General features: G+C 46.1%; 1 protein-coding gene across 4 annotated transcripts in view; it reads right to left on the reverse strand.

Moving 5' to 3' along the window:
- Positions 1-25,477, reverse strand: part of LOC109924162 (NHS-like protein 1) — a 242,639-nt gene that overhangs the window by 40,921 nt on the left and 176,241 nt on the right. Inside the window, exon 1 of one of the 4 annotated variants that reach the window (XM_048601062.1) lies at positions 10,302-10,921. The exons of the other annotated variants lie outside the window; for them this stretch is intronic. Coding sequence (XP_048457019.1) covers positions 10,302-10,359 — 58 coding nt within the window. The 5' untranslated portion in view covers positions 10,360-10,921. Of the gene's footprint in view, positions 1-10,301; positions 10,922-25,477 lie in introns of those variants that run through there. 4 annotated transcript variants of the gene reach the window in all.

Raw genomic sequence — 25,477 nt, forward strand, 5'->3', positions numbered from 1 at the left:
ACTCAATCTGACCCAAGTCGACTCAACCCCAACCAACTGGGCTCAACCCGACTTGGCCCGACCCAGCTTAATTCAACTCAACCCGACCCAATCCAACACAACTCAACCCAACGTGACTCAATCCAACGTGACTCAATCCAACCCGACCCAACTCAACTCAATCTGACCCGACCTGACCCAACCCAACTGGACCCAACAGACCCCAACCCAACCCAACTCAATACAACCCAACTCAACTCAGCCTGACTCAATCCAACACAACTCAACCCAACCCGACTCAATCCAACTGGACCCAAAAGACCCCAACTTGACCCAACCCAACTTGACTCAACTCATCCCAAACTGACTCAAAGCAGTCTGACTCCGCTTGTCCAACTAGCTTGAGCGAACCTGATCCAACTCGACCCAGCTCCACCCAACTTGACCCCATGTGATTTGGCCCAGTACAACCAGCTGCCCATTATAGCAACCAAAGATTTGTTACAATTCCTCAGTCGTGATCTCAGCCTTCCTGGAAATCTTTGCTGAATTATTGATCAGCTGTAAACGATTTCAGCTCTGGTCACAGTTCAATACAGCGTTAATAGGAAATTTGAGAGGGACCAGGAACTCGCAAACCAATTGTGATCACTTTCTTAGGAGAGTGTCTATCCTGCAGTATCCACTTTGAAAATGCAACAGACATACCACATAAGACAACTGAGTTCCAGGAAGTCACAAGCCTAATCTCAGGAAGTCTCACTGTTGTATCGAATGTCCCAATAACACCTAAGACAATAACGCCTCAATGCAGAACAAAAGTACCTCTGTTGGCTTGAGGTGTAATTGTGTTTTCCTTTCCTGTTTTCAGTGAGTGCAAAAGTAACAGCCAGGACAAACTAGGAAATTGCTGCAGAAATTCCAGCCTGTTAGAAAGGATCAGGCAAACTGGGATGAAGGAGGGAGATGGTGAAAGAGAGACAAAGAGGTAGAGAGGTAGCAACAATCATCTCAGCTTGAGTGCCACTTCCCTTCCCTTCCCAAAGTACCTTGATCGTGGAATGTTTTTGAACTGCATTGCTGTAGCGCTACTGTGAACTGTAATTGACTGTAAAATTGGTCACTGAATCAGGGTGACAGTTTGCCAAGCATGCTTCATTCCTATTTTAGGCCAGTGAGAGTTTGCCCTGACACTGGAATCTCACACTAGCTGCCCTATGACTTTACAAATTCCCGCTCAGGAGGTGAGCAATCAGGTCTTGAACATTTGTTCTGATTGTTTTTCCTCCTCATACAGCAGCTTCTGGCTTGGCACATCTTGCCATGGAATGGGGGAAGTGACTAAAACTAGGGTTTGCCAAACTTAAGAGTCATAGAGTCTACTCCCACCTGCCTGCACTTGGCCCATATCCCTCCACACCTTTCCTATTCATGAACTTATCCAAATGTCTTTTAACTGTTGTAACTGTAGCTGCATTACTGCTTCCTCTGGCAGTTCATTCCACACACAAAAACCACAACCTGTGTAAAAAAGCTGGCCCTATGTCCCGTTCTGAGGGACAGGCATTGGACCCAAAACGTTAACCCTGATTTCTCTTCACTGATGCTGCCAGACCTGCTCAGCTTTTCCAGCAACTTCAGTTTTTGCCCCTCATGTCCCCTGTAAATCCTTCTCCTCTCACCTTAAAAATATACCCCATAGTTTCGAACTCCTCCACCCAAGGGAAAAGTCCCCTGTTGCTCAATTATTAGGCACAGTCACTGGCAATCCAACTTTATCACAAAGACTTGATATCTATGACTAAGAAATGACACCCTGTGCTTTGCAACAGGAGTAGGAAAGGGGAGAGACACTGTGTTAGAAACATTGAGAGGTTGAAACACAGACTGCAGGTGCATTAGTCCCAGAATAAAGCGCCATTTCTCAACCATGAGCCACGATATCAATACCAGATAGTCAGAGATGTGAAGGCTTCATCACAAATTATGGATGGTCTTCCTTCCACATCCTAGTATTGATATAACCAATAAAAGTAACATTCAAAAGAAAAGGAAACAAAATTATTTTTCTTATAATGTTGGAAATTAATGGTTTGCCCTCAATTGGAGTATCATATGGAGGCGATGGCCTAGTGATATTATCACTGGACTGTTAATTCAGAGACCCAGATAATGTCTGGGGACCCGGGTTCGAATCCCGCCACGGCAGATGGTGGAATTTGAATTCAATAAATATCTGAAGTTAAGAATCTAATGATGACCGTGAATCCATTGTCGATTGTTGGCAAAACCCATCTGGTTCACTAATGTCGTTTAGGGAAGGAAACTGTCTTCCTTACCTGGTCTGGCCTACATGTGACTCCAGACCCACAGCAATGTGGTTGACTCTTAACTGCCCTCTGGGCAATTAGAGATGGGCAATAAATGCTGCCCAGCCAGTCCTCATCCCATGAATGAATAAAGAAAAAAAAAATCCATTTCTGGATAGCACACTTCCGTAACAATGTGAGGAATGAATAAAGAAAAAAAAAATCCATTTCTGGATAGCACACTTCCGTAACAATGTGAGGATGCAGGAAAAGTTGATGGGGATGGTTCAACAGATGAGGAACTTGGATAGACCGGGGTATCACTTGAAAGAGAAGATTGACCATGATATTCATAATGATCAAGGGTCTGGACAGAATTATGTTTTGAAATCTTTTGTGGGATTTCAGTGTCTCTTGGCTTAGCATTTTCAGAGAGAGGCCAACAGTCAGCCACATAGCTGGGGATCTGAAGTCACACATAGGCCTGACTGGGCAAGGATGGCTCACTAAAGGATCAGATGGGTTTCTACGGTGATTGATGATAGTTTCATGGTCACCATCACTGAGACTAGCTTTCAATTCCAGATTTACTCATTGGATTCAAATTCCACCAGTTGCCGCAGTGGGATTTGAACCTTCACCATATCACCCCCAACCACACTGACCCCCCCCACCCACCACCAACCCCCGCCCCCAGAGCATTAGTCTCGCCATGAATATCTAACTTGGTGACATCACCACTAATCCATTGTCCTTCCTGGAGAAAAAGTAAATGTTTTCATTGATGGAAGGGTTGACAACCAGAGGACGCTGATTTATGGAACTAGAAGTGATTTAAGGAAAAGTCTGTGTCACAGCTAAGATCAGAAACTGTAGGTCTGACAGTGCGATGGCAGCAGATACAACTATGGCTTTGACAAAGGAATTGTATAATTATCAGAAGAGGAAATATTTGCAGGGGTACAGGGAAGGGGTGTTGACTGGGACTCGCTGAACTGCAGTTGCAGAGAGCCAGCAGAGAATCAGTGGACTGAATGGCCACTTTCTAACCTATAACCATCCTATGATTCTTTCTCTCCTCACTGACCAAGTGTTGCTCATAAGGGGGCATTGACTTTTGATTTCTGGAGCCTCCGGAAGAATCCAAGAAAGGTTGCGAAGATGCGGATGTCGGCTGAACAGAAGTTGGAAAGCTTCTTGGCAGTGCCAAGACCAGCAGCTTGGGACATGGGCACTGCAGTCAGTGTCAAAGGGTGATTGTTTGATATTAAAGCCTGTTGTAAAGCTTATAAACCGGGCAACAGGCGAATAGTCTCTGAACAAACAGCCTGCGTCCCGCTGACACAATCATCACTGGCCTCCCTTTTGTTCTGGTGTCAGTCCATTATTAATGTCAGGTATCCATTTCCATAAAGTGCTGCTGCCCTGGGGACCAGTTCATATCACTCTGCTCACGGAACCATCATCACACAAGCAGCTTTGTAACCATCTTCCAGCTGAACAAATCAATTCTACACAGCAAACCCCCAGCTGTATTTAACTAGCAGATTCTTGCGGCTTGTGGAAACTAGTGCTGCTCACCTTGGCTCCCTTATTCCAACAGCAGACTCACACAGGGCTCTGTGTTACCAAGGACTACGGCACCTATTGCGTCCAGCAATACAAACGGCTGGATTCTAGACTCAAACTAAATCTGAGCTCAGTGCTCGTGGTTCACTATCGCCCCCGAGTCAAAAGGTTGCAGCTTCAAACCCCACCCCAGAGCACATCATCTACCCTGAAATTCCCAATACAGTACTGAGGGACTCCTGCATTGTCAGAGAAGGTGTGGATCGAATGAGATGTTAAATACCAACTGCCACACTCTCAGGAGGTCATGATAGATGTCAAGGCCACTGTTTCATAGAACCATTGATTCATACAACATGGAAACAGACCCTTTGGTCCAACTCGTCTGTGCAGACCAGATATCACAATCTGACCCAGTCCTGTTTGCCAGCATTTGGCCCATATCCGTCTAAATCCTCCTTATTCACGTACCCATCCTGATGCCTTTTAAATATTGTAATTGTACCCACTGCACCACTTCCTCCGGCATCTCTGCATCAGAAAGTTGCCCCTCAGGTCCTTTTTAAATCTTTCCCCTCTCACCTTAATCTTATGCCGTCTAGTTTTGGTCTCCCTCACCTTGGGAAAAAGACCTTGGCTATTCACCCTATCCATGCCCCTCATGATTTTATAAACCTCTATAAGGTCACCGTTCAGCCTCCAATGCTTCAGGAAAAAAAACCCAGCCTGTTCAGCCTCTCCCTACAGCACAAACCCTCCAACCCTGACAACATCTTTATAAATCTTTTCTGAACCCTTTCAAGTTTTACACCATCCTTCCTATAGAAGGGCGACCAGAATTGTACACAGTTATATCTGAAATCTCCTCACATATTTGATTCTCAATCTCCTGCTGACTACTGGGGAGCCTATAATACAATCCAAATAGGTGATCATCCCTTTCTTATTTCTCAGTTCCACCTACATAACTTCACTGGATGTTGTCCCAGGAATATCCTCCCTAAGTACAGCTGTCACGTTATCCCACAGTAACATGCTGTTTTATCCCGGCAAAAGGTTCTCTCTCAAACAACATCCCTCCGACAGAACTGTATCGATGCAGTGTCAGCATTGGCTCAGTGGTAGCACCTCTGGGTCAGAAGGTCCTAGGTTCATGTCCCAATCCAGGGTCTGAGTGCAAACTTCAAAGCTCTCACTCCAGAGTACTGAGAGAGCACTGCACAGCCACAGCTGCTGTCCCTCAATGAGACAAAAAAAGTGCCAAAGCACTGTTTCAAAATGAACCAAGGAATTATTCCCTGGCCGACATTTATCCCTCAATCAACAAACAGAAAGCCCGGTTATCTGGTCATTATCACACTGCTGTTTGTAGGAGTTTGCTCTGTGCAAGTCGGCACCTGAGATCCGTACATTACATTGTGAAGTACACTTCCAATAAAAGGGGATTATTGGCTACTTCAGAAAGAGAAGAAGGGTCCCGGCCCGAAACATCAACTTTCAAGCTCCTCTGATGCTGCCTGGCCTGCTGTGTTCCTCCAGCTCCACACGGTGTTATCTCTGACTCCATCATTGGCAGTTCTTACTATCTCCTTCCATACTGCAACCATTCTTTGATTCCATACTTGTTGAGAATGTACAAGGCTCTGGTCAGAGTACATTTGGAATACTGTCAGCAGTTTTGGGCCCCCTATCTAAGGAAGGATATGCTGGTTTAGGATAGGTTCAGAGGAGGTTCATAAGAATGATCCTGGGAATGAAGGCCTTGTAATATGAGGAACGGTTGAAGATTCTGGGTCAATATTCGATGGAGTTTAGAAGGATGAGAGGGATCTGACTGAAAGTTACAGAATACTGAGAGGCCTGGATAGAGTGGACATGGAGAAGATGTTTCCACTAGTAAGGGAGACGAGGACCTGAGGGCACAGCCTCAGAGTGAAGGGGTGACCCTTTAGAACTGAGATGAGGAGGAATTTCTTCAGCCAGAGGCTGGTGAATCTGTGGAACTCATTACCGCAGAGGGCTTTGGAGGCCAAGTCAATGAGTGTATTTAAGACAGAGATAGATAGGTTCTTGATGGGTAAGGGGACCAAGGGTTAAAGGGTAAAGGCAGGAGAATGGGGTTGAGAAACATATCAGCCATGATCAAATGGCAGAGCAGACTTAATGTGCTGAATGGCCTAATTCTGATTCTATATGGTATGGTCTTATAACTGGCTCCAAATAGGCATTGTTCAGCTGCTGATGTGTGTAAGGTTACACCCTCCTGTATTGCCACATTTCGGACCTGCTGCATCATCCCAGGTCTAAAGGAAACTAATCATCCTTTGGAATCAAACCCAAGGAGGACTTAGTATGTTAAGGATTTGAAGAGGAATAAAATGATACATATTTCCGATACATTGAACTGGGCTGAGCTGCATTACTGGAATACCCTCCAGGACCTATTTAACCCTGGGTGACTAGCTGACAAAGGCTAAAGCTCACTGCATCCCCAGAATGTGTCCCAACAGCTGGGCTTGCAAGCCACTTCAGGGTGGGGTAACATTGTTGAGAATTTCGGAAAGTAACTGGAAGAGATCCTGTACCTGCAGAACAATCTATGACTGACCCCTCCAACGTGTCAAAGCGATACGTAGGGTCTCCCGCACCTCACCCACCTGACCCCGCCACATTTTAGAAAGGATTCACAGTGCAACCAGAGTGTACATAAGTCTGCTGACAGTCAACCCTGCACTGTATAAATCAGGACTGTGTTACAGTGCTTACCGTATTTCACTGAGCTGGGTAACCTATGCTGACACATTTCTTTAGAGTAGTAAGAACTGCAGATGCTGGAGTCAGAGATAACACAGTGTGGAGCTGGAGGAACACAGCAGGCCAGGCAGCATCGGAGGAGCAGGAAAGCTGCCTTTTCGGGTCGGGGCCCTTCTTCAGAAAATCTTCAGAAAATTTTCTGAAGAAGGGTCCCGACCCGAAACGTCAACTTTCCTGCTCTTCTGAACCTGCCTGGCCTGCTGTGCTTCTCCAGCTCCGTACTGTGTTACCACATTTCTTAGAGTTTCAGCATTATGCAAACTATGCTGAGAGCCAGTTCCTTGTAGTATAGAGCGTATTGAATTGCAGAATTGTAATGCATGGTCACAACACAGCAATGAAACAAAAGGAAAGTGCCACAAAGATCTCTCACAGGAACCTTAATCCCTGGTACAGCCATCAATCCCATCTCCAAATATAGGCTTCAGCATACAAGCAGCAAACACAAAATAAGAACAAGTGTTATACAGGGTTAAAATGTGACACTGCAAAGGAACCGAGTCCCATTCGATTTCATGGTCTCTCAGTCACCGAGTTAGATCAGATGACACCAGGTTATAGTCCAACAGGTTTATTTGAAATCACAAGCTTTCGGAACATAGTTTCTTTGTCAGGTGAAGTGACGTCACCTGGCGAAGGGGCTACACTCTGAAAGCTATAACCTGGTGTCGTGTAATTTCTGACCTTGTCCACCCCAGTCCAACACCAGCACCTCCACATCATGGCTACCAGTCACTGAGTTGGAAGGGAGAACACAGTGTGGAGCTGGAGGAACAGAGCAGGCCAGGCAGCATCAGAGGAGCAGGAAAACTGACGTTTCAGGTCGGGACCAAATTCCTTCCCTCTTCTGATGCTGCCTGGACTGTGTTCCTCCAGCTGCGCACTGTGTTATCTCTGACTCCAGCATTGACAGTTCTTACTATCTCTGACTGAGTTGGAAGGGCTTGCTGATAACTTTCATCCGCCAAATTAAGCAGATCACAAACTCTAGACTGACTGTTGGAGCAGCGTTTTATCCTGTTGAATGAAAACCCAACACAGCTCCAGGGTAAACTTTTGAAAACTGACAACTGCTTTGAGAGCACTCCTTAAAAGCGGGCAGACAGCTCCAGCATCAGTGCACTTTCCAGGGTCTTACCCTAGTGCTCGCAACGCCTTTTGCCCAGCAGCGCACAACAGATGTCAGCTTCTATGTCCTCATCGTAAAGCTCCCTCGAGGCTCTCTGGTGAGGGTCTGAATGCACTGTCTGAACAGAAGATGATTCAACCAGGGCTTGAGCAGCAAAATCCAGGCAGACATTCCAGTGCTGTACTGAGGGAGAGCTGGGCGCAAATTAGCCACTACATTTCCTACACTGCAATAGTGACGACACTTCAATAGGCACTTCATTGACTGCAAAGCACATTGAGATGTCTGGTGGATGTTAAAGTGTTATATACTTGTAGTTTTATGGGGACAGGGCAGGTGAAGTGGAACAACTCCATGGATAGAGTGATTAGCTAAGATCTTTTCCCAGGGTGGGGGAGTCCAAAACTAGAGGGAATAGGTTTAAGTTGAGAGGGGAAAGATTTAAAAGGGACCTGAGGGGCAACTTTTTTACGCAGAGGGTGGTGTGTGTATGGAATGAGCTGCCAGAGGAAGTGGTGGAGGCAGGTACAATTACAACATTTAAGAGGCATCTGGATGAGTATATGAGTAGGAAGGGTTCAGAGAGATATGGGCCAAATGCTGGCAAATGGGACTAGGTCAGATTGGCATATCTGGATGGCGCAGATGAGTTGGACCGAAGGATCTATTTTTCTGTGTTGTATGGTTACCTCTTTCAAACAGTCAGTACTGATACAATGGGCCAAATGGCCTGTTTCTGAGAGTGTATTTTGATGCATAGCAGCCTCCACATATAGAGAGATGACTCAATCATAGAATACCTACAGTGTGGAAACAGGCCAATTGGCCCGTCGAGTCCACATCAACCCTTCAAAGAGCATCCCACCCAGACCCAACCCCTCTACCCTTCCCTGTAACCCTGCATTTCCCATGGCTAACCCATCTAACCTACACATCCCTGGACACTATGGGCAATTTAGTGCAGCCAATCTACCTAGCCTGCACATCTTTGGACTGTGGGAGGAAACCGGAGCACCCGGAGGAAACCCACACAGACTTGGGGAGAACTTGTAAACTCCAGACAGGCAGTCACCTGAGGCTGGAAAGAAACCTGGATCCCTGTGCTGTGAGGCAGCAGTGCTAACCACTGAGCTGTCGTGTTCCTGCTAATGTAACATACAACATGGAATAAGGTCATTCAGCCCATCAAATCCCTGCTGGGGTCTACATTTCCCACAAGCAAACTGTTCAAATGTTGTTTGCTTACCCTGTTCCTTAACCTTTCACCCCCATTTCTTTCTTCCTCCCTCTACTGTTGACATGATCTCTGCCTCGAACCTCCAGTACTAGGAGCACTTTGTGTTGGAACTCATTTCGATCTGTGGTCTCTCATTCTTGATCCCTTCCACCCAAGTTGCTATTGCTGTCGAAACCAGGAACTCAAGTAAACTCTAAAGGCACTATCCGACACAATATCCTTCCATCCCCATTCAGACTAAACACACCTCCTCCTGTTTGGACACAAAACTTTTTTCAACATTCACTTTCAGGGGAGTGACCAGTGGGATCTGTTGGGCTATGGCAGTTACTATGGATACAAAGAGAACAAAGGTTTAGAGCCTGAACCCTATACCTTTATTTATCTGGTTATATAGTATATCAGGTGCTTATCAATGGCAGAAATTGGAGGGTTTGAGCTGATGGGCGAGACTGAATAGACTTGGGGCCATTTTCCCTGGAGCATCAGAAGCTGAGGGATGACCTCATAGAAGTTTATAAAATCATGAGGGGCATGGATATAGTGAATAACCAAGGTCTTTTCCTGAGGGAAGGGGAGTCCAAAACTAGAGGGCATAGGTTTAAGGTGAAAGGGGGAAGATTTAAAAGGGACCTAATGGACAATGTTTTCATGCAGATAGTGGTGTGTGTATGGAATGAGCTGCCAGAGGATGTGGTGGAGGCTAGTACAGTTACAACTTTTGATGGATACATGGATAGGAAGGGTTAGAGGGATATCAGTCAAAAGCTGGAAAATGGGACTAGATTAATTTAGGATATCTGGTCGGTATGGACGAGTTGGACCGAAGGGTCTGTTTCCGTGCTATACATCTCTATGACACTCAAAGAGACATAGGTTGAAGTGCTTATTAAAATTTAATTTTTGGGATTTGGCTTCTGAGAAATCAAAACTAGCATTTATAGCTTATTCCTGGTTGCCCTACAGAGTACTGATATTAATAGCTGAATAGCTGCTGTGCACCAACGTCTTCAGTCATTTCTTGCCCTGTGAAACTACGGAACTCCTCAGTCCTCCATTCCGTCGCCCTGCAGCTTCCAGGCTTTTCTATACAAAAGCAAGGAATCCTTCCCAACCTCAGTAGGTGCTCTGCAACCCCATGTCTGCAAGTGGTGGAACAATTAAAGAAATTTCAGCTGTGTCCCTGAGCAACAACAGAAATTCCTTCACTCCCAGCCTCTTTACACAGCCACACAACCCCAGCACCAGGCAAAGTTGCACTCACCCTTTTTCTTGAAGAGTTGAATGAAGGATTCCAACTTTCTGTTTATAAACACCACCATGTCTTTTCCAAGTAATTATCTTGCCTTTCAAAGTCTTCACAGCATCGTAGCAAGGCGCAGAGAGGTGAGCTTGCCAGGAACCTGTTGTCCCCTTCCTCAGACCCACACTTAGGGGCAGAAAGAGGAATCCCTTTCGTTTTTTTTGCCAAAACGGTTGCTTGCAGTCATTAACTTGATCTGTGATGGTTTTCTTTTGCCATGGGGGTGGGGAGGAGGAGGAAGTAGGGAGTAATTTGCCTTCTTTTACAAAAAAGAAAGGCTTGTAACCCAAGAAGCTTAGGTTTAGAAGCAGTGTCTCTCCCTCTCTCTCTCTCTTTCCCTTTCTTGACTGAATTAAGCTCAGCCACAAAATATCATCCCTTCCATTTAGACCATCAAAACGTCACAGGGGTGCAACAAACATGGGTTTCCTGCTCAAGTGTCCTCTCAGAGGCTTGATTTTGTAGCCTCAGAAACAGAAGGAGGAATGAATTGTGATCCTCTCTTTAAATCCACCTGTCCTTTAGTTCTCTACGTCTCAGCACTAAGACTGATAAGAGCAAGAACTCCTTCGCAGCCACCACTCCCGTCCTCCCACTGCCCCTGCCACACTCCTCCCCACCCCCCACCCCATTTATGTTGCTAGGCAATAGTTTAACAAAGATATTCCTCCCCCCTACCACCCACTCCAACCTTCTGTACACATGAAGTGAACTCAAAACCAATCTGACTCATTCCTGTCAGGGGGGCGGGGGGTCATTGTCTGGCCGGCCTCTCTGAGCACCCCCCCATCCCAAATCCACCCTTCCCCCACCTCACAGCAGTCAATAGCTGGATCTTTACAAAGGAACCCTCTGTGGAATTACTAATGCAGTCTGTATTTCTTACCCCCACCCCACCACAAATTATCAGCTTCAATCGCCTTGTGTTCCCTTTGCTGGATTCTCATTTCCAAATCCAAGACAGTGGTTGCAACTGTAGCCAAGGTGATGCCTTAGTCAAAACCGAAATCTGTGATAAAGTCAGTCCAACCTGACAAATTGATTTTCATTATTCGTCACTTTTGTGTAGAAGGTTTTACGTTTTTTTAAAAAACAGTGACGTTTCAGTTTTTCTTAAAGCAACAGTTCACAAACCTGCAGCTAGTTTCTCCAGGTCTGACTCAACAGTTGACCAAAATAGCCCAAATTCAAAAAGATACGTTTATAAACGGCTGAAAACCTGAAGATAAAGCAGAAAAGGTTGCAATCATACGGGAAGCAAAGCAATTGGTGTGAAGGGAGGGAGCCAGCTCAGCTTTGCCGACAAGTGTTAAGGACTGGATACTATGGGACTTGCAGTGCCTTCCCAACATTTTCCTTCTTTCCTTTCTAATTAAAGCAGAAAGGTTTTCCCATCTTAATCACTCCTCCCGATCAATAGACCCTGAAGGTCTCCAGTTACTCCTATGGCCTCTGCCCTTTACAGCAGCTACTGACACATACATTCCAGCTTGTAACTCACTCCCAGGGGTCCGTTGTTCTACATATAAACCATCTGAACCTCCTGATTAGATTCCAGTCTGTAGTACACACCCCTGTATCCATTATCCTGTAAACCATCTGAACCCCTTGAATTGCATTACAGTTTTGCAGTTCATTCTGTTCCACCTACCCAGCCACTTACATTAGAGATATTGACTTTACAGCTTTGAAAAGGTTAGTTAGTTCATTAACCAGCCAAAAAAGACAGTTGCGGGTCACTGTGAACCACAGTTTAGTGCCCAAGAAGCCCTTGTGTAAATTTTTTCCCCACCTGCCTGATTGAACTGAGCTACATGTTAAAAGCTGCTTTCTCACAATACAGCCTCCTCGCTCATCCCAATAATTCAGTAGCGATGAAGGAATGAGAAAGGATGACCCCGGGGGACAATATGGTGGGAAATCGAGGATACACCTGATGCCTGGCCACCTGTTAAACCCGTGTGTTAAACATACAGTGTGTGTTCCAGATCAGCATGTTAATGCACCATTGGCTGGAGGATTCTCATTGTTTATTCACTGCCCACAACCATCAAGGCAATGATGCTGGGCTGGATGTTACACTGCAACCCCCCGGGTGGTTTGAAGATGGGGTTGGGGTGGGGGAGGGGGAGTGTACAAAATCTTTCCCATCCCGCCCTGGCTTGTATAAAATGTTAACAGGGTGGGGGAGTCATTGGTGGTCCATCCTGTTTTGGACCTCCTGAGGCCAATAAATGCCTCATTAAGGGCATCAGCCCCACTCACGGGCATTTTACTCAAAGCCCAGGGATTTGGTGCCATCCACACCTTGGGTGACATTTGGCGGTTTCAACTCACGTTGGCTGAGGTGGCACGGACGAGGTTTAGATTTCCTTTGCCATTCTCCGAGGCCCATCGAAGGGACTCCCGCCGTGTTCCCTTCCCTCCACGCTCTCTCAAAATAGCCCCCACCCCTCCCTCATTTACCTCCTTTCCATTGGGTATGCCTGTGGCACCCAGCAGTGTTCACTAGCCCCTCCCTGGCACTGTTGGCACTGCGGAGTAGCGTCATAGAGATGTACAGCATGGAAGCAGATCCTTTGGTCCAACTCGTCCGTGCCGACCAAATATCCTAAACTAATCTCATCCCATTTGGCCCATATCCTTCTAAACCCTTCCTATTCAATACTGTCCATCTGACTGCCCCTGCAGCTCTTGAAATGGTTGTGAAAGTCTCACCTTAGAATTATACACACAGGTGGTACCGTGGTAATGTCTCTGCCTCTGGGCCAAAAGACCTAGGTTCAAGTCCCACCTGCCCCTGTGGCATGTTATAACACACTCTAAAGGATGATTTAAAAATAACTAAAATAATGAACGCTGCTCCCTGAACTGAATGACTGTGCAGCAGCCATCAGGAATGTGGGCAAAGAGAGAGGTAAACATAAACCCTGCTCCTGTTAGATCCCACCCATCCCAAGTTCAGGGGTCCCAGCCTAAACACCAACGTGCAGATTTGCATTTGGCCTCAGTACCTCTGGGTTAGGTATAGGGGAATAAAGAGATGCTTCATTTTGATTGGCAGCCCAGGACCCTGTGGGATGTGTGGATGTCAGGTGGGGTCAGCAGGTCAGAACTGGAGACCATGCCGTCCATATTAAAAGTGCTGTTAGCATTGACTGTTGCAGGGATTAAAAAAAACCCTGCATTTATATAGCATTTTGAAGCTAAGTAAGTGTTTTAGAAATGTAACCACCATTGTGAGCTGTTAAACATTGTGCCCAGTTTGTATGCAGCAAGGCTCCATAATCAACAATGAGATAGTTCATTCTTTTGTTGAGAGATAGATACTGCTTTCAGATAAACACCCCTGTCCTTTCTCAAATAAGTGATATGGTATCTTCTGTATCCACCTGAGGGGGCACATGGAAACCTAGATTTGACATCTCACATGGAAGGCTGCAAAATAGCGTGTTTTCCACAATTCAATTGTAATTACACTTCAAACGTTACTACATTGGCCGTAAAGCACGTTGGGATGTCTTGAGGTTGCAAAAGGTGCTATACAAATGCAACTCTTTGTAATCTAATTTACTGGCATTTATTATATTGAGAATAATGAAGATAAAATATTTTTATATAAAGCTACTTATCATATCTCAATTAGATCACAAAGGCCACTGAAGTCTTTCATTTGCTATTGTATTTCAAAGCAGACATTTGTGTTAAGTTGAAAATAAATTGAAGCCACGGCTAATCTGGGATTCTTTATTAAACTGATTAAGTCAGGAATCACCCTTGAGGTCCATCAAAAATAGCAGAAGGCTTTTAATATCCAGCAGAAATAGTACAGCCCTATGTGAAAAGTGCCTGTGACAGTGCTTCATGGATTACACACTCAAAACCTGAAGGGCACTTTGAGCCAACTACCTACAAAGGTGCTCAAAATGGAGCTAAGCATAAACCCCCAAAAATGTTTGGTCAGTATGAAACAACCCACTGCTGGAACCTGGCTAAATGCACTGAGGCAAGTTCACGTGCCACTCCATTTTAAATAAGGTGCAGTTGGAACGAAGTCAGGCAGGTGGACCTCATAGAATACGAGTTCCCTGATTGGGGCTGTTAACCTGGTCCAATCAGGGAGCCCTGGCTGACAGATTATAAACAGGAGTGTCAGAGTTTCTGTTCACTCTCGAAGCGAGCTCTGAGCTAGCTGGTTCAGTTTATGTACTATACACGTGTAAATAAAGACTGACTTAGTGACAGGATACTGGCCTTCAGGAGCTATTTCAAATGTCTGCACAGGAATAAGGCTGACACTTAAGAATAGCACTGAGAGACTGCTGCACTATCACAGGCACAAGATGTTAAATAAAGTGCTCTCTCAGGTGGAAGACACAAGAACCCTCATGTTTCTACACTGTATCACATGACCTCAGTATATTCCCAAGTCCGTTAAGCCAATGAAGTATTTTTTTTGGAAGTGCAGTCACTGTTGTAACACAGGAAACATGACAGCTAATTTACACACAGCAAGCTCCCACCAACCTCAATGTGATGGCGTTAGTTGAAGGATAAATTATTGACTACGACCCCAACAGAGCTTCAGTGCCGTTCTTCAATCAACGACATGGATGTGTCAAGTTGAGCAGAAAGCACAAATGGGGCTCCTGGGGACAGGTCAGTTCGTTCAGTTGGCTTGACGGCTGGTTTGTGATGCAGAGTGATGCCAATAGCATAGGTTCAATTCCTGCACCAGTTGAGGTTACCATGAAAGACTCTCCTTCTCAACCTCATAGAATCACAGAGTTGTACAGCATGGAAACAGAACCTTTGGTCCAACTTGTCCATGCTGACCAGATATCCCAAATTAATCTAGTTCCATTAGCCAGAATTTGGACCATATCCCCCTAAACCCTTCCTTTCCACGTGCCCATCCACGATGCCTTTTCAACATTGTAAATGTACTAACCTCCACCACTTCCTCTGGCAGTTCATTCCATACACGAACCACTGTCTGCGTGAAAAGGTTGCCCCTTGGGTCCCTTTTAAATCTTTCCCCTCTCACCTTAAACCTATGCCCTCTGGTTCATTGATGTCCTTCAGGGAAGGAAACCATCATCCTGACCTGGTCTGGCCTACATGTGACTCCAGGCCCACAACAATGTAGTTGAATCTGAAATAGCCCAGCAAGCCACTCAGTTCAAAGGCAGCTAGGGACAGGCATTAAATGCTGGCCAACCAGCGATATCCACACCCTTCCAGTGAATATAGAAGATAAGGGGTCACCATTTAAGGCACAGGTGGGTTAACCCTTGATTGATTGATTGATTTTATTGTCACGTGTACCAAAATACAGTGAAAAGCTTTGTTTATGAACAGTACAGGCAGATCACAGCAAGCAAGGGATGTACAGATTAAAAAGACTTAGAGGCATACAGGTTACATTGCAGGTTACAGTATTTGAGGCTAGAGTCCATTCAACAGTCCGATAATGGCCAGAAAGAAGCTGTTCCTGAACCTGCTTGTGCACGTGTTCAGGCTTCTGTTGTTGACCGCCTTTCCACAGTAGCGAGCCACATAAATAGAGCCCATGGATGGAAAGGTACCGCAAAGCCATCAGGGATGGCAAGAGGCAGTACCGGACCAATGAGAGGCCCAGACCTACTAATCAGACTCCTGCTGTCTATGGCAAGGCCGAAACGATATAACAGGATACAAAATGAAACAATCTAAGATAGTGGACAATGACACATCCCTCCCTGACATCCTCAATGCTCTCTATGCTCAGTTCGAGCAGAATACCATTGGCGTGGCAACACCTGCCCCAGACACAGCTGTTCCCTCCGTTACCACTGCAGAAGTCAGATCAGTCTTTCCGGGAGTCAACCCAAGGAAAGCGATGGGCCCAGACGGTGTCCCCGGCTGAGCACTCAGATCCTGTGTGGACCAACTGGTGGAGGTATTCACTGACATCTTCAACCTCTCCCTCCTACAAGCCAAAGTCCCCACCTGCTTCAAGAAGACCATCATCCTCCCCGTACCCAAGAAAACACATGCAGTGTGCCTTAATCACTACCGCCCAGTGGCTCTGACCTCAATAATCATGAAGTGCTTCGAGAAGCTGGTCATGGCCCACATCAACTCCAGTCTCCCAACCTGCTTCGATCCCCTACAGTTTGCCAACCAACATAACAGATCCAAGATGATCACATCCCTAGCCCTGCACTCATCCCTGAAACATCTGCACAACAAAGACACCTATGTCAGACCCCTGCTCATCGACTACAGCCCCACCTTCAACATCATTATCCCCTCCAGACTGATATCAAAACTCCGAAACCTAGGTCTAGGCTCCGTCCTCTGCACCTGGATCTTCAGCTTCCTGACTCACAGACCACAGTGAGGGTAGGTAACTGCACCTCCTCCATGATAACACTCAACACTGGAGCCTCCCAAGGATGTGCCCTCAGCCCCCTACTGTACTCCCTGTACACCTACAACTGTGTTGCCAAATTCCAAACAAATGCCATCTACAAGTTTACTGGCATCACCACCGCATGGATGGATGGATATCTAATGATGAGTCAAAATACAGAAGGGAGATGGATGCTTGGTGACATGGTGCAATGAAAACAATCTGTCTCTCAACATCGGCAAAACTAAAGAACTGATCATCAATTTCAGAAAGAAAGGGGGAGAATACGCCCCCATCTACATCAGTGGAACTGAGGTTGTGAGAGTGAAGAGCATCAAGTTCCTCAGATTAACAATAACCGACGACCCGTCCTGCATTTCTCACGTAAATGCGACGATCAAGAAGACACAACAACGCCTCTTCTTCCTCAGGCAGCTCAGGAAATTTGGCATGGCCATAAGGTCTCCCCCACCATATTCTACAGAAGCACCACTGAAAGCATACTGTCTGGGTGCATAACGGCCTGGTATGGCAACTGCTCTGCCCAGGACCGTGCCTCATCCTTGGGAAGTGTGGTGGTGAAAGGTTAGCCGGGATAGGTGGGAATGTGGAGTAATTTGATCCGCCATGGTTTTACTGATTGGCAGAGCAGATTTGAGAGACGGAGGGGCCTACTCCTGCATGGGGCCCTTAGCCCTGTGGGTGCTGTGGTCCTGAGCAGTTAAAGGCAGGGGTAAAAGCTGTTGCTAAATGGCAACATGAGGGCAAATTAGGCAGACAGCAGCTGAACTGAGGAGTCACCCACAAAGTATTGCAACCCCAATGAAAATGGTCTCAAATGAACAACCTGTATGTTTAAATGGATAAATCGAGGCAGAGGAATACCTGCATTCACCCCATTGAGCGGTGTGTTCACAGACCAAGTCTCAGATCAGCACCAGAGAATGAGTCACTGGGCTTTGGGAAATAGTTCATGTGGCATTTTAATCATTTAATTAGGGAATGACAGTGGGAGACTCAGACTGCCTACGGGCCATTGAAGTGACCCTCACCAGGCTATAACTGCATCTGTTCCTGTGGTGTAGTCTTGTTTTTCACTCAACCTGTGGATTAATTGTGTCAATTAGCACTTGCACTGCAGTCAGTTTCCGTTCTGATAGCCTCCGGGAGCAGAAAAAGCATCCGAATTGGTCGTCACAGCCAGCATGTGTTCTCCATTCATTGCCCACACATGTCCATTCACTGACCACAGCCAGAGCTCAACACTTATCTGTATCAAATCACTGAACCTCAGAAACTGGAGCACTTCCTGATTCCCTCCTGAAGGAGCACTCACCTCTTAAAGACCCTTCCTCTCCGCCCACTGTCAAGTTCAGCACCAGCATTCCCTCAACATGAAGCATGGCGCACAGTCATAACTGTGTGACTCTCCAAAGCCTGTCCCCAAGGCACAGGTCAGGAGTGTTACATCCCAGATGTGTGCAGCTCCAACACTGTTGAAGAAACTCCAACATAAAGCAGTGTGTTTGATTGGCATGCCTTCCACGCCTATAAACATTCATTGTTTCTTCCATTGATGCACAGAGGCAGCAGTGCGTCCCATCTACTAGATCAGCTTCCTGTGGCCTCTACCACCAGCGAGAGCCAGGGCTGTAGTGCCAAGAAGCTACTGCCACCTGAAAATTACACACCAACTGGCGTGAAAGTGAATTGCTCTTCCTTCCTAACAGCACTGAGAGTGTCCCTGCCGCAAATGGCCTGCAGTAGCTGCTATATTTATTATAGCAAAACAATGACAACGCATCACAAGTCCATCAGTGTCTGCAAAGTGATTTGGAATGTATAGAGGTTGTGGAACAATAATGTTTATTTTGTTCCTTTGCACGAACACAGCGTTCAGTTGCTTTGGGGAAGGGGGGCGCGGAAATGGTGTGGGTTTGTGGTGTGGTGGGATCTCTTCCAGCCTCCGAGCTTCAGGTTCAAGTCCAACTCCAGGACTTGCCAGCCAAGGTAGATATGTTCATAATGTGGTCAAACAGGTTGTGTATCAATCTGGAAGCTCTTCCAGGCATGGTGGCTCAGTGGTTAGCACTGCTGCCTCACAGCGTCAGAGACCCAGGTTCGATTCCACCCTTGGGCGAATGTCTGTGCGGAGTTTGCACATTCTCCCCGTGTCTGCGTGGGTTTCCTCCGGGTGCTCCGGTTTCCTCCCACAGTCCAAAGGTGTGCAGGTTAGGTGGATTGGCTATGCTACATTGCCCAGTTGTGCCCAGCGAAGTGTAGGGTAGGTGGATTAGCCATGGGAAATGCAGGGTTATGGGGATGGGGATACGGTAAGGGGGTCAGACTGGATGAGAAGCTCTTCAGAGGGTCGGTGTGGACTCGATGGGCCAAATGGCTTGCTTCCACATTGCAGGGATTCTGTGGGCAGGGAGTAAGAGTCACAGAGATTTCTGGCCAGCCATAAGAGGGAAAGAATGTTGAAGCCTCTACCATCGCTATCTGCGGCTACAGGCTGTAACGTGCAAATAAGAATGTACGTCAGCACGGCAACGTGGACACACTCAGTGAACTGTGACCACCACAGGAGTCACAAAACCAATAAATGCCTTCAATATTCACTCCGGATTCAACAAGCTGCTCTCACCGGAGCTCCTGAATTGATGAAGTCAGTGTGGAACAAGAGGCCCCTTCCCACCCACTGGAACATGTTGGCACTCAACTTGCGACATCAAATATCCGATACTTGTCCCAACAGTCGCACCAACAACAGCCAAAAATCCCCTGCACTTCCTAGAATTCTAGGAAGTGCAGCTGTAAGAAATTCTGTTCCCAGCAGCTGCTACTGATAAAATTCCCTGCACGCGTCCACACTGTAAAATGTTAACAAGGAGTATACTGTAGATAACACAGGTTTTTGTTTAAAAAGCACAGTGTGTTGTTCTGGTCTGGAACACGCTGCCTGAAAACCGTAGCAGAGGCAGATTCCACACCAACTTTCAGCAGGGAACAAAATATTAGAAAAGGAAAAAAAAATGCGCTGGGTTAGATGGAAAGTGGGATAAACGGGATAGCTGTTTCAATTAGCTGGCACAGGCATAATGGGCCAGATGACCTTCCTGTGCTGTAAAAGCAGGATATTCAACATACATTGCACCTATATCCCCAGCACTTGGTAAAAAACTTGAGAGAAAATATGTCGATGAGAGAGCGTGGTCAGTGCTGCCGCTGACTATAGATTTTTTTAAAAAACGAACCTGTTATTAAAACTGGTTAAGATACATGGCTAGAGCAGGTGGGACTTGAACCCAGGTCTCCTGGTTCAGAGGCAGACACTACCAGGCAACACAAGGGCCCTTTATCAAAAGTGACTTATGCTTCAATTCCACCTTTTGGATGTGTAAATAAAGGGTGATCCGTTGATGGGATATCAGCCTCTGTGGAGTTAATTCAACTTGAATCATATTAAACACATTTATAACAATCACACAACAGTCCTCTCAACCATCCTTTGCCAATGTCACTAAAGAGCAGATCATCTGTTTGTTACCACAGAGCTATGTGTGGGATCTTTCTGTGTGTAAATTGGTTGCCATTTTTCCTACATTATAAGTTATTCGTTGCTGCAAGGCACTTAGGGCCATTGTGGTGCTATACAAACGAAAGCTTTTCTTTCTTTCTCTGCTTGGCGCCAAGGGTAAGGCTGAAGAGGTTTTGATTCAAAACAGCATCTTTGAGAGATCTTGCTGTATGTGTGCACCTGTTAAATAGGTGGACTCACAATTTGCAGTTCAAACGCACAGCTTGTTTAAGATATTCCAGCCACCAAGGGCAGCAGTAGAAATTTTACTACCAGCTAAACTACGGGGCTGGGTGAAGAAATGTGGGAGGTCACTTCAGCGTTATGCAACGATCCCAAATGGAAGGAATAAAACTCCACAGCGATGCCTCTCAGGGTCAAATAGGCTGCCAGCCCCGACTAGCCAGGCCGATGCTCTCTAGGGCAAGGTTCTGTGGTGATGCCATTGCAGCGACTTCAAGAGAAAGGAGGGGCGAGGGAAAATGAGAATCATGAAACATAACGGCAGAGGATTGGCCTCCCAGTGGAGTGCTCCTAATGTTTCCATCAATATTTTGTCAATAACAAATATAACTAAAACAGGTTTTCGGGCCATTGTCACATTACTGTTTGTGGGAGTGTGTAAATTCATATCGGCTGCTGTGTTGCCCCACATAACAACGATGGCTCTGTTTCAAAAATTGGACATTAAAGTCTTTGAGACATCTAGTCTTCTTGAAAGGTGCTATATAAATGCAAGTGTCTATGCATTACATGCTCTACATTCAATTTTACTGGTGCCTCCTTTGACAGCCCTCAATGTCTGCCTAAAGTAGGTCAATCAAATGATCTGTCAACACTCAAAACAGAACACACTTGAAGACAATACTGGGCTCTTCTACAAGGCACTGAATACCTTCTCCACAGTGAGATCAAGTGGGTCTTGGCACATCATGCAGTCAATTCCTGCCAGGTAGCAGGTTTCAATACTGACCTAGCAGCTTGACAGGGAAAAACACAGACGTTCACTCTTCAGTTAAAAACACTGAAGCTGGCAGCAGAAGAACATCAAACACTATTTGTACTTTTGTCTTCTCCCTTTCATTCTTACCCCTGAACCCTTGCCCCAAGTCATCACTGGCTCCTCTTCTCAGCAGGATATGGTTTGCCATGGAGAAGTCAAACACTAGTGTGTGTCTAAACTGTGACAATGAGTGCTGGCATGTTATTCAGTTACAGAGAGGCCTCACGCTCTCCTCAACATGCACACAGGATGGACACTGGATAGCAATCGAAAGCAGGCTGCAGCACTTTTTGTACCAGTACCCAATGGGCTTCGTGTCCATTTCACAGGCCCCTGTACAGTGAAAGGATCAACTGCTGTTCATATCCTTAATTGTACCAAGTTCCATTCACCTAACAACTGTGTGCAGCAATCTACATGAACTCCCAGCCAGTCAACAGTGTTTTTATACTTCAAACCCCAAAGCTTCCGTCAGCTTACTGACTTTCCAGGATCTTTGTACTTCTCCATTTCCGACCTCTTGTGCATACCCAATTTCCTTATGCCAAACCAGCCATGCCTTCTGGAATTCCTGCCTGTCTACCATGATTTCCTTCTTTAAGATGCTCCTCAAAACAACAGTAATGTATAAACCTGCCTGTTTGGCTAAACCTTTCACCTGTCCTGATATCTCCTGCGACTCAGTGCCAAAGCGGGTTGAAGTGGCAAATTTATCAACATGATCAGGGATGTATACCCCTAATGCTAGAGTCCTGGGGAGTGCTGCCAAACAAAGAGACCTATTGCAGCTAGATAGGACAGTGAAAACGATGTTTGGTACACTTATCTTTATTAGTCAGTGCATTGAATAAAGGAGTTGGGACATCATGTTGTGGCCGTACAGGACACTGGTTAGGCCACTTTTAGAATACTGCATTCAGTTCTGGTCTCCCTGCTATAGAAAGGATGTTGTTAAACTTGAAAGGATGCAGAAAAGATGTACAAGTATGTTGCTGGGGTTGGAGGGTTTGAGCTGTAGGGAGAGGCTGAATAGGCTGGGGTTATCTTCCCTGGAGTGTCGGAGGTTGAGGGGTGACCTTATAGAAGTTTTTAAAATCATGAGGGGCATGGATAGGGTGAATAGGCAAGATCTCTTCCCCAGTGTAGGGGAGTCCAAAATGAGAGGGCATAGGTTTAAGGTGAGAGGGGAAAGATTTAAAAGGGACCTAAGGGGCAACTTCATGCAGAGGGTGATGCATGTATGGAAGAAACTGCCAGAGGAAGTGGTGGAGGCTGGTACAATTACAACATTTAAAAGGCATATGGATGGGTATATGAATGAGACAGGTTTAGAGGGATATGGGCCAAATACTGACTACTGAGACTAGATTAATTTAGGATTTCTGGCCAGCATGGACCAGTCGGATTGAAGGGTCTGTTTCCATGCTGAACGGCTCTATGACTCTATGGCTCAAGCCCAGGACATTACAAACACGCCTCACTCATGTCACATTTAGGACACAGGGAGGGAAGAGAAACAGAGAAGTTAAATCTAAAAGACTAAGAGGTGGAGCTATATGTCTGGTTTTCTTGCAGGCACTCCCATCCTTTCAAACATTTCACAGGAATCTCAAGCAGGCAGCAGGACACATGGGATTTCTTCAAAGGAACAGACAGTGGACAAGCTCATGGCTAAACCATAAAAGGAGCTTACAGCAGCCGTGAGATCACTCCACTGACAGCTGCAGACTCCAATTAAACACTGTCCAAGCTCTCCCTGTAAATTCATAACGACAGACTGGAATTAGGGCTGGCCTAGACAATTTACTCCATAATCGATCCCACTTTCCAAAGGAGACTAGGCCATTTGCATTACCCTGCTGCTTCATAACAGGATTATGCCCAGAGAGAAAAATAACTGGCTACAACGACAAACTACTGGGAACAGGTCATAGCGCTGTTTAGAAATCTTATTAGAGAGAATTAAAGCACAGAATGAAAGAAGGCTATTTGCTTTAACTGGTCTTCGCAGAGTAAATACTCCACATGAGCCCCCTTCAACAGTACATCAACCAGCACATCATTCTCTACAGATTTAAGGTGACTGACAAAAGGAGCAAGTGGTTAGGATCTCGAATGTACTGCCCCAGAGGGTGGGGGAGGCAGGTTCACTCAAGGCAACTGGATTAGTACACGAAGAGTTAGAATGGGCAGGGTGACAGAGAGAAGATGGGGCAGTGGCACTTGATAAATTGCCCCTTTGGAGAGCAGGCACAGACAGGGGACAAATGGCCAACTTTTATCCTGTAATCATCATACAATTCTGCGATTGCTTTTAGCCTCATGTGCTTATAGAGCTTCCCCTTAAATACATTTTTGGTGTGAACCTCAGCCATCCTCATAGTAGCTGTTCTACTTTCTGGATGAAAACATTTACCCTGAATTATTTACTGCATTCATTAACAATCACCTCGTATTGATGGCTGTGCCTCCAATTCCCAAGACCTGGACACCATCTCGGTCAAAATACCCTGCTTGATTGAGACACACAACCACTACTTTAAACATCCACTCTCTCCACCACTGACACCAGGTCATATTTACCAGGTCATATCTACAAGATGCATGGCAGAAATTCATCAAAACGCCTCAGATAGCACTTTCCAAACCCACGATCACTTCCATCCAGAAGGGCAAGAGCTGCAGATACATGGGAACACCACAACCTGCAAGTTCCCCTCCAAACCACTCACCATCCTGGCTTGGAAATATATTGCCATTCCTTCACTGTTGCTGGGTCAAAATCCTGGAATTCCCTCCCCAATGGCATTGTGGGTCAACCCACAGCAGGTGGACTGCAGCGGTTCAAAAAGGCAGCTCACCCCCACCTTCTCAAGGGACAACTAGGGATGGGCAATAAATGCTGGCCAGCCAGTGACGCCCACATCCTATGATAGAATAAATAAAAACAAATAAAAACAGTTTGGATAGGAGTACAGAGGATGTACAGCTCTGTAACAGGTCCATTCAGCCCAATTCATCCATGCAGGTCCTTATGCTCCACTCCAGCCTCCTCCCATCTTTCCCAATCTAACTTCCTATTCACCTCTACTGCCCAGGCACAGGTTCAAATCCACAATGGCAGCTGGTGGAATTTCAATTCAATTCATAAAGACAGAATATAGGCAGAAACAAGGCTGCTCCCTCATCATGGGGCAGCACAGTGGCTCAGTGGTTAGCATGGCTATCTCACAGTGCCAGGGAGCCCGGTTCAGTTCCAGCCTCGGGTGGCTGTCTGTGTGGTTTGCACAATCTCCCTTGGTATGCTCCGGGTGCTCCCGTTTCCTCTCAGTCCAAAGATGTGCAGGTTAGGGTGGATTGGCCAGGCTAAATTACCCATAGTGTCCAGTAATGTGCAGGGTAAGTGCATTAGCCATGGGAAAAGTAGGGATAGGGTAGGGGGGTGTGTTTGGGTGAGATGCTATTCGGAGGGTCGGTGTGGACTTGATGGGCTGAATGGCTTGTTTCCACACTGTAGGGATTCTATTCTACGATAAAGCTATCCCTGTACATATTTAAAGCTGAGGCAGATGATTCTGCGACTGATTGAGAATCTAAGGCTTTCAGGGAAAAGGCTGGAAAGTGGACATGAGGAATGTCAGATCAGCCATGATCTTATTGAATGATGTAGCAGGGTCAAGGGGCTGAACAAATTAGGGACAGCAATGGCCTAGTGGTATTATCACTAGACTGTTCATCCAGAGACCCAGGTAATGTTCTGGGGACCTGGGTTCAAGCCCCGCCATGGCAATAAAAATCTGCAAACATTGACAATTGTTGGGAAAACCTTCTGGCAATGTCCTACAAGGAAGGAAACTGCCATCCTTAGCTGGTTTAGCCTACCTATGCTTCCAGATTCACAGCAATGGGTTGACCCTTAATTGGGCAACAAATGCTAGCCTATCCAGTGATGTCCTCATCCTGTGGATGCATTTAAAATATAAGCCAACTCCTGTTGCCATCTCTCACGGTGCTATTACCTTAGAAATGGTTTTTGTGAAACTATTATTGATTATTCGGGAAGGAAATCCACCATCGTTACCCAATCTAGCCTACTTAACTGCACAGCACTATGTCTGACTCTGGAATTATAGGGCACGATCTACAATTCAAGGGTC

This window comes from Rhincodon typus, chromosome 9 (assembly GCF_021869965.1).
Source record: "Rhincodon typus isolate 14 chromosome 9, sRhiTyp1.1, whole genome shotgun sequence".
NCBI classification, from domain to species: Eukaryota; Metazoa; Chordata; class Chondrichthyes; order Orectolobiformes; family Rhincodontidae; genus Rhincodon; species Rhincodon typus.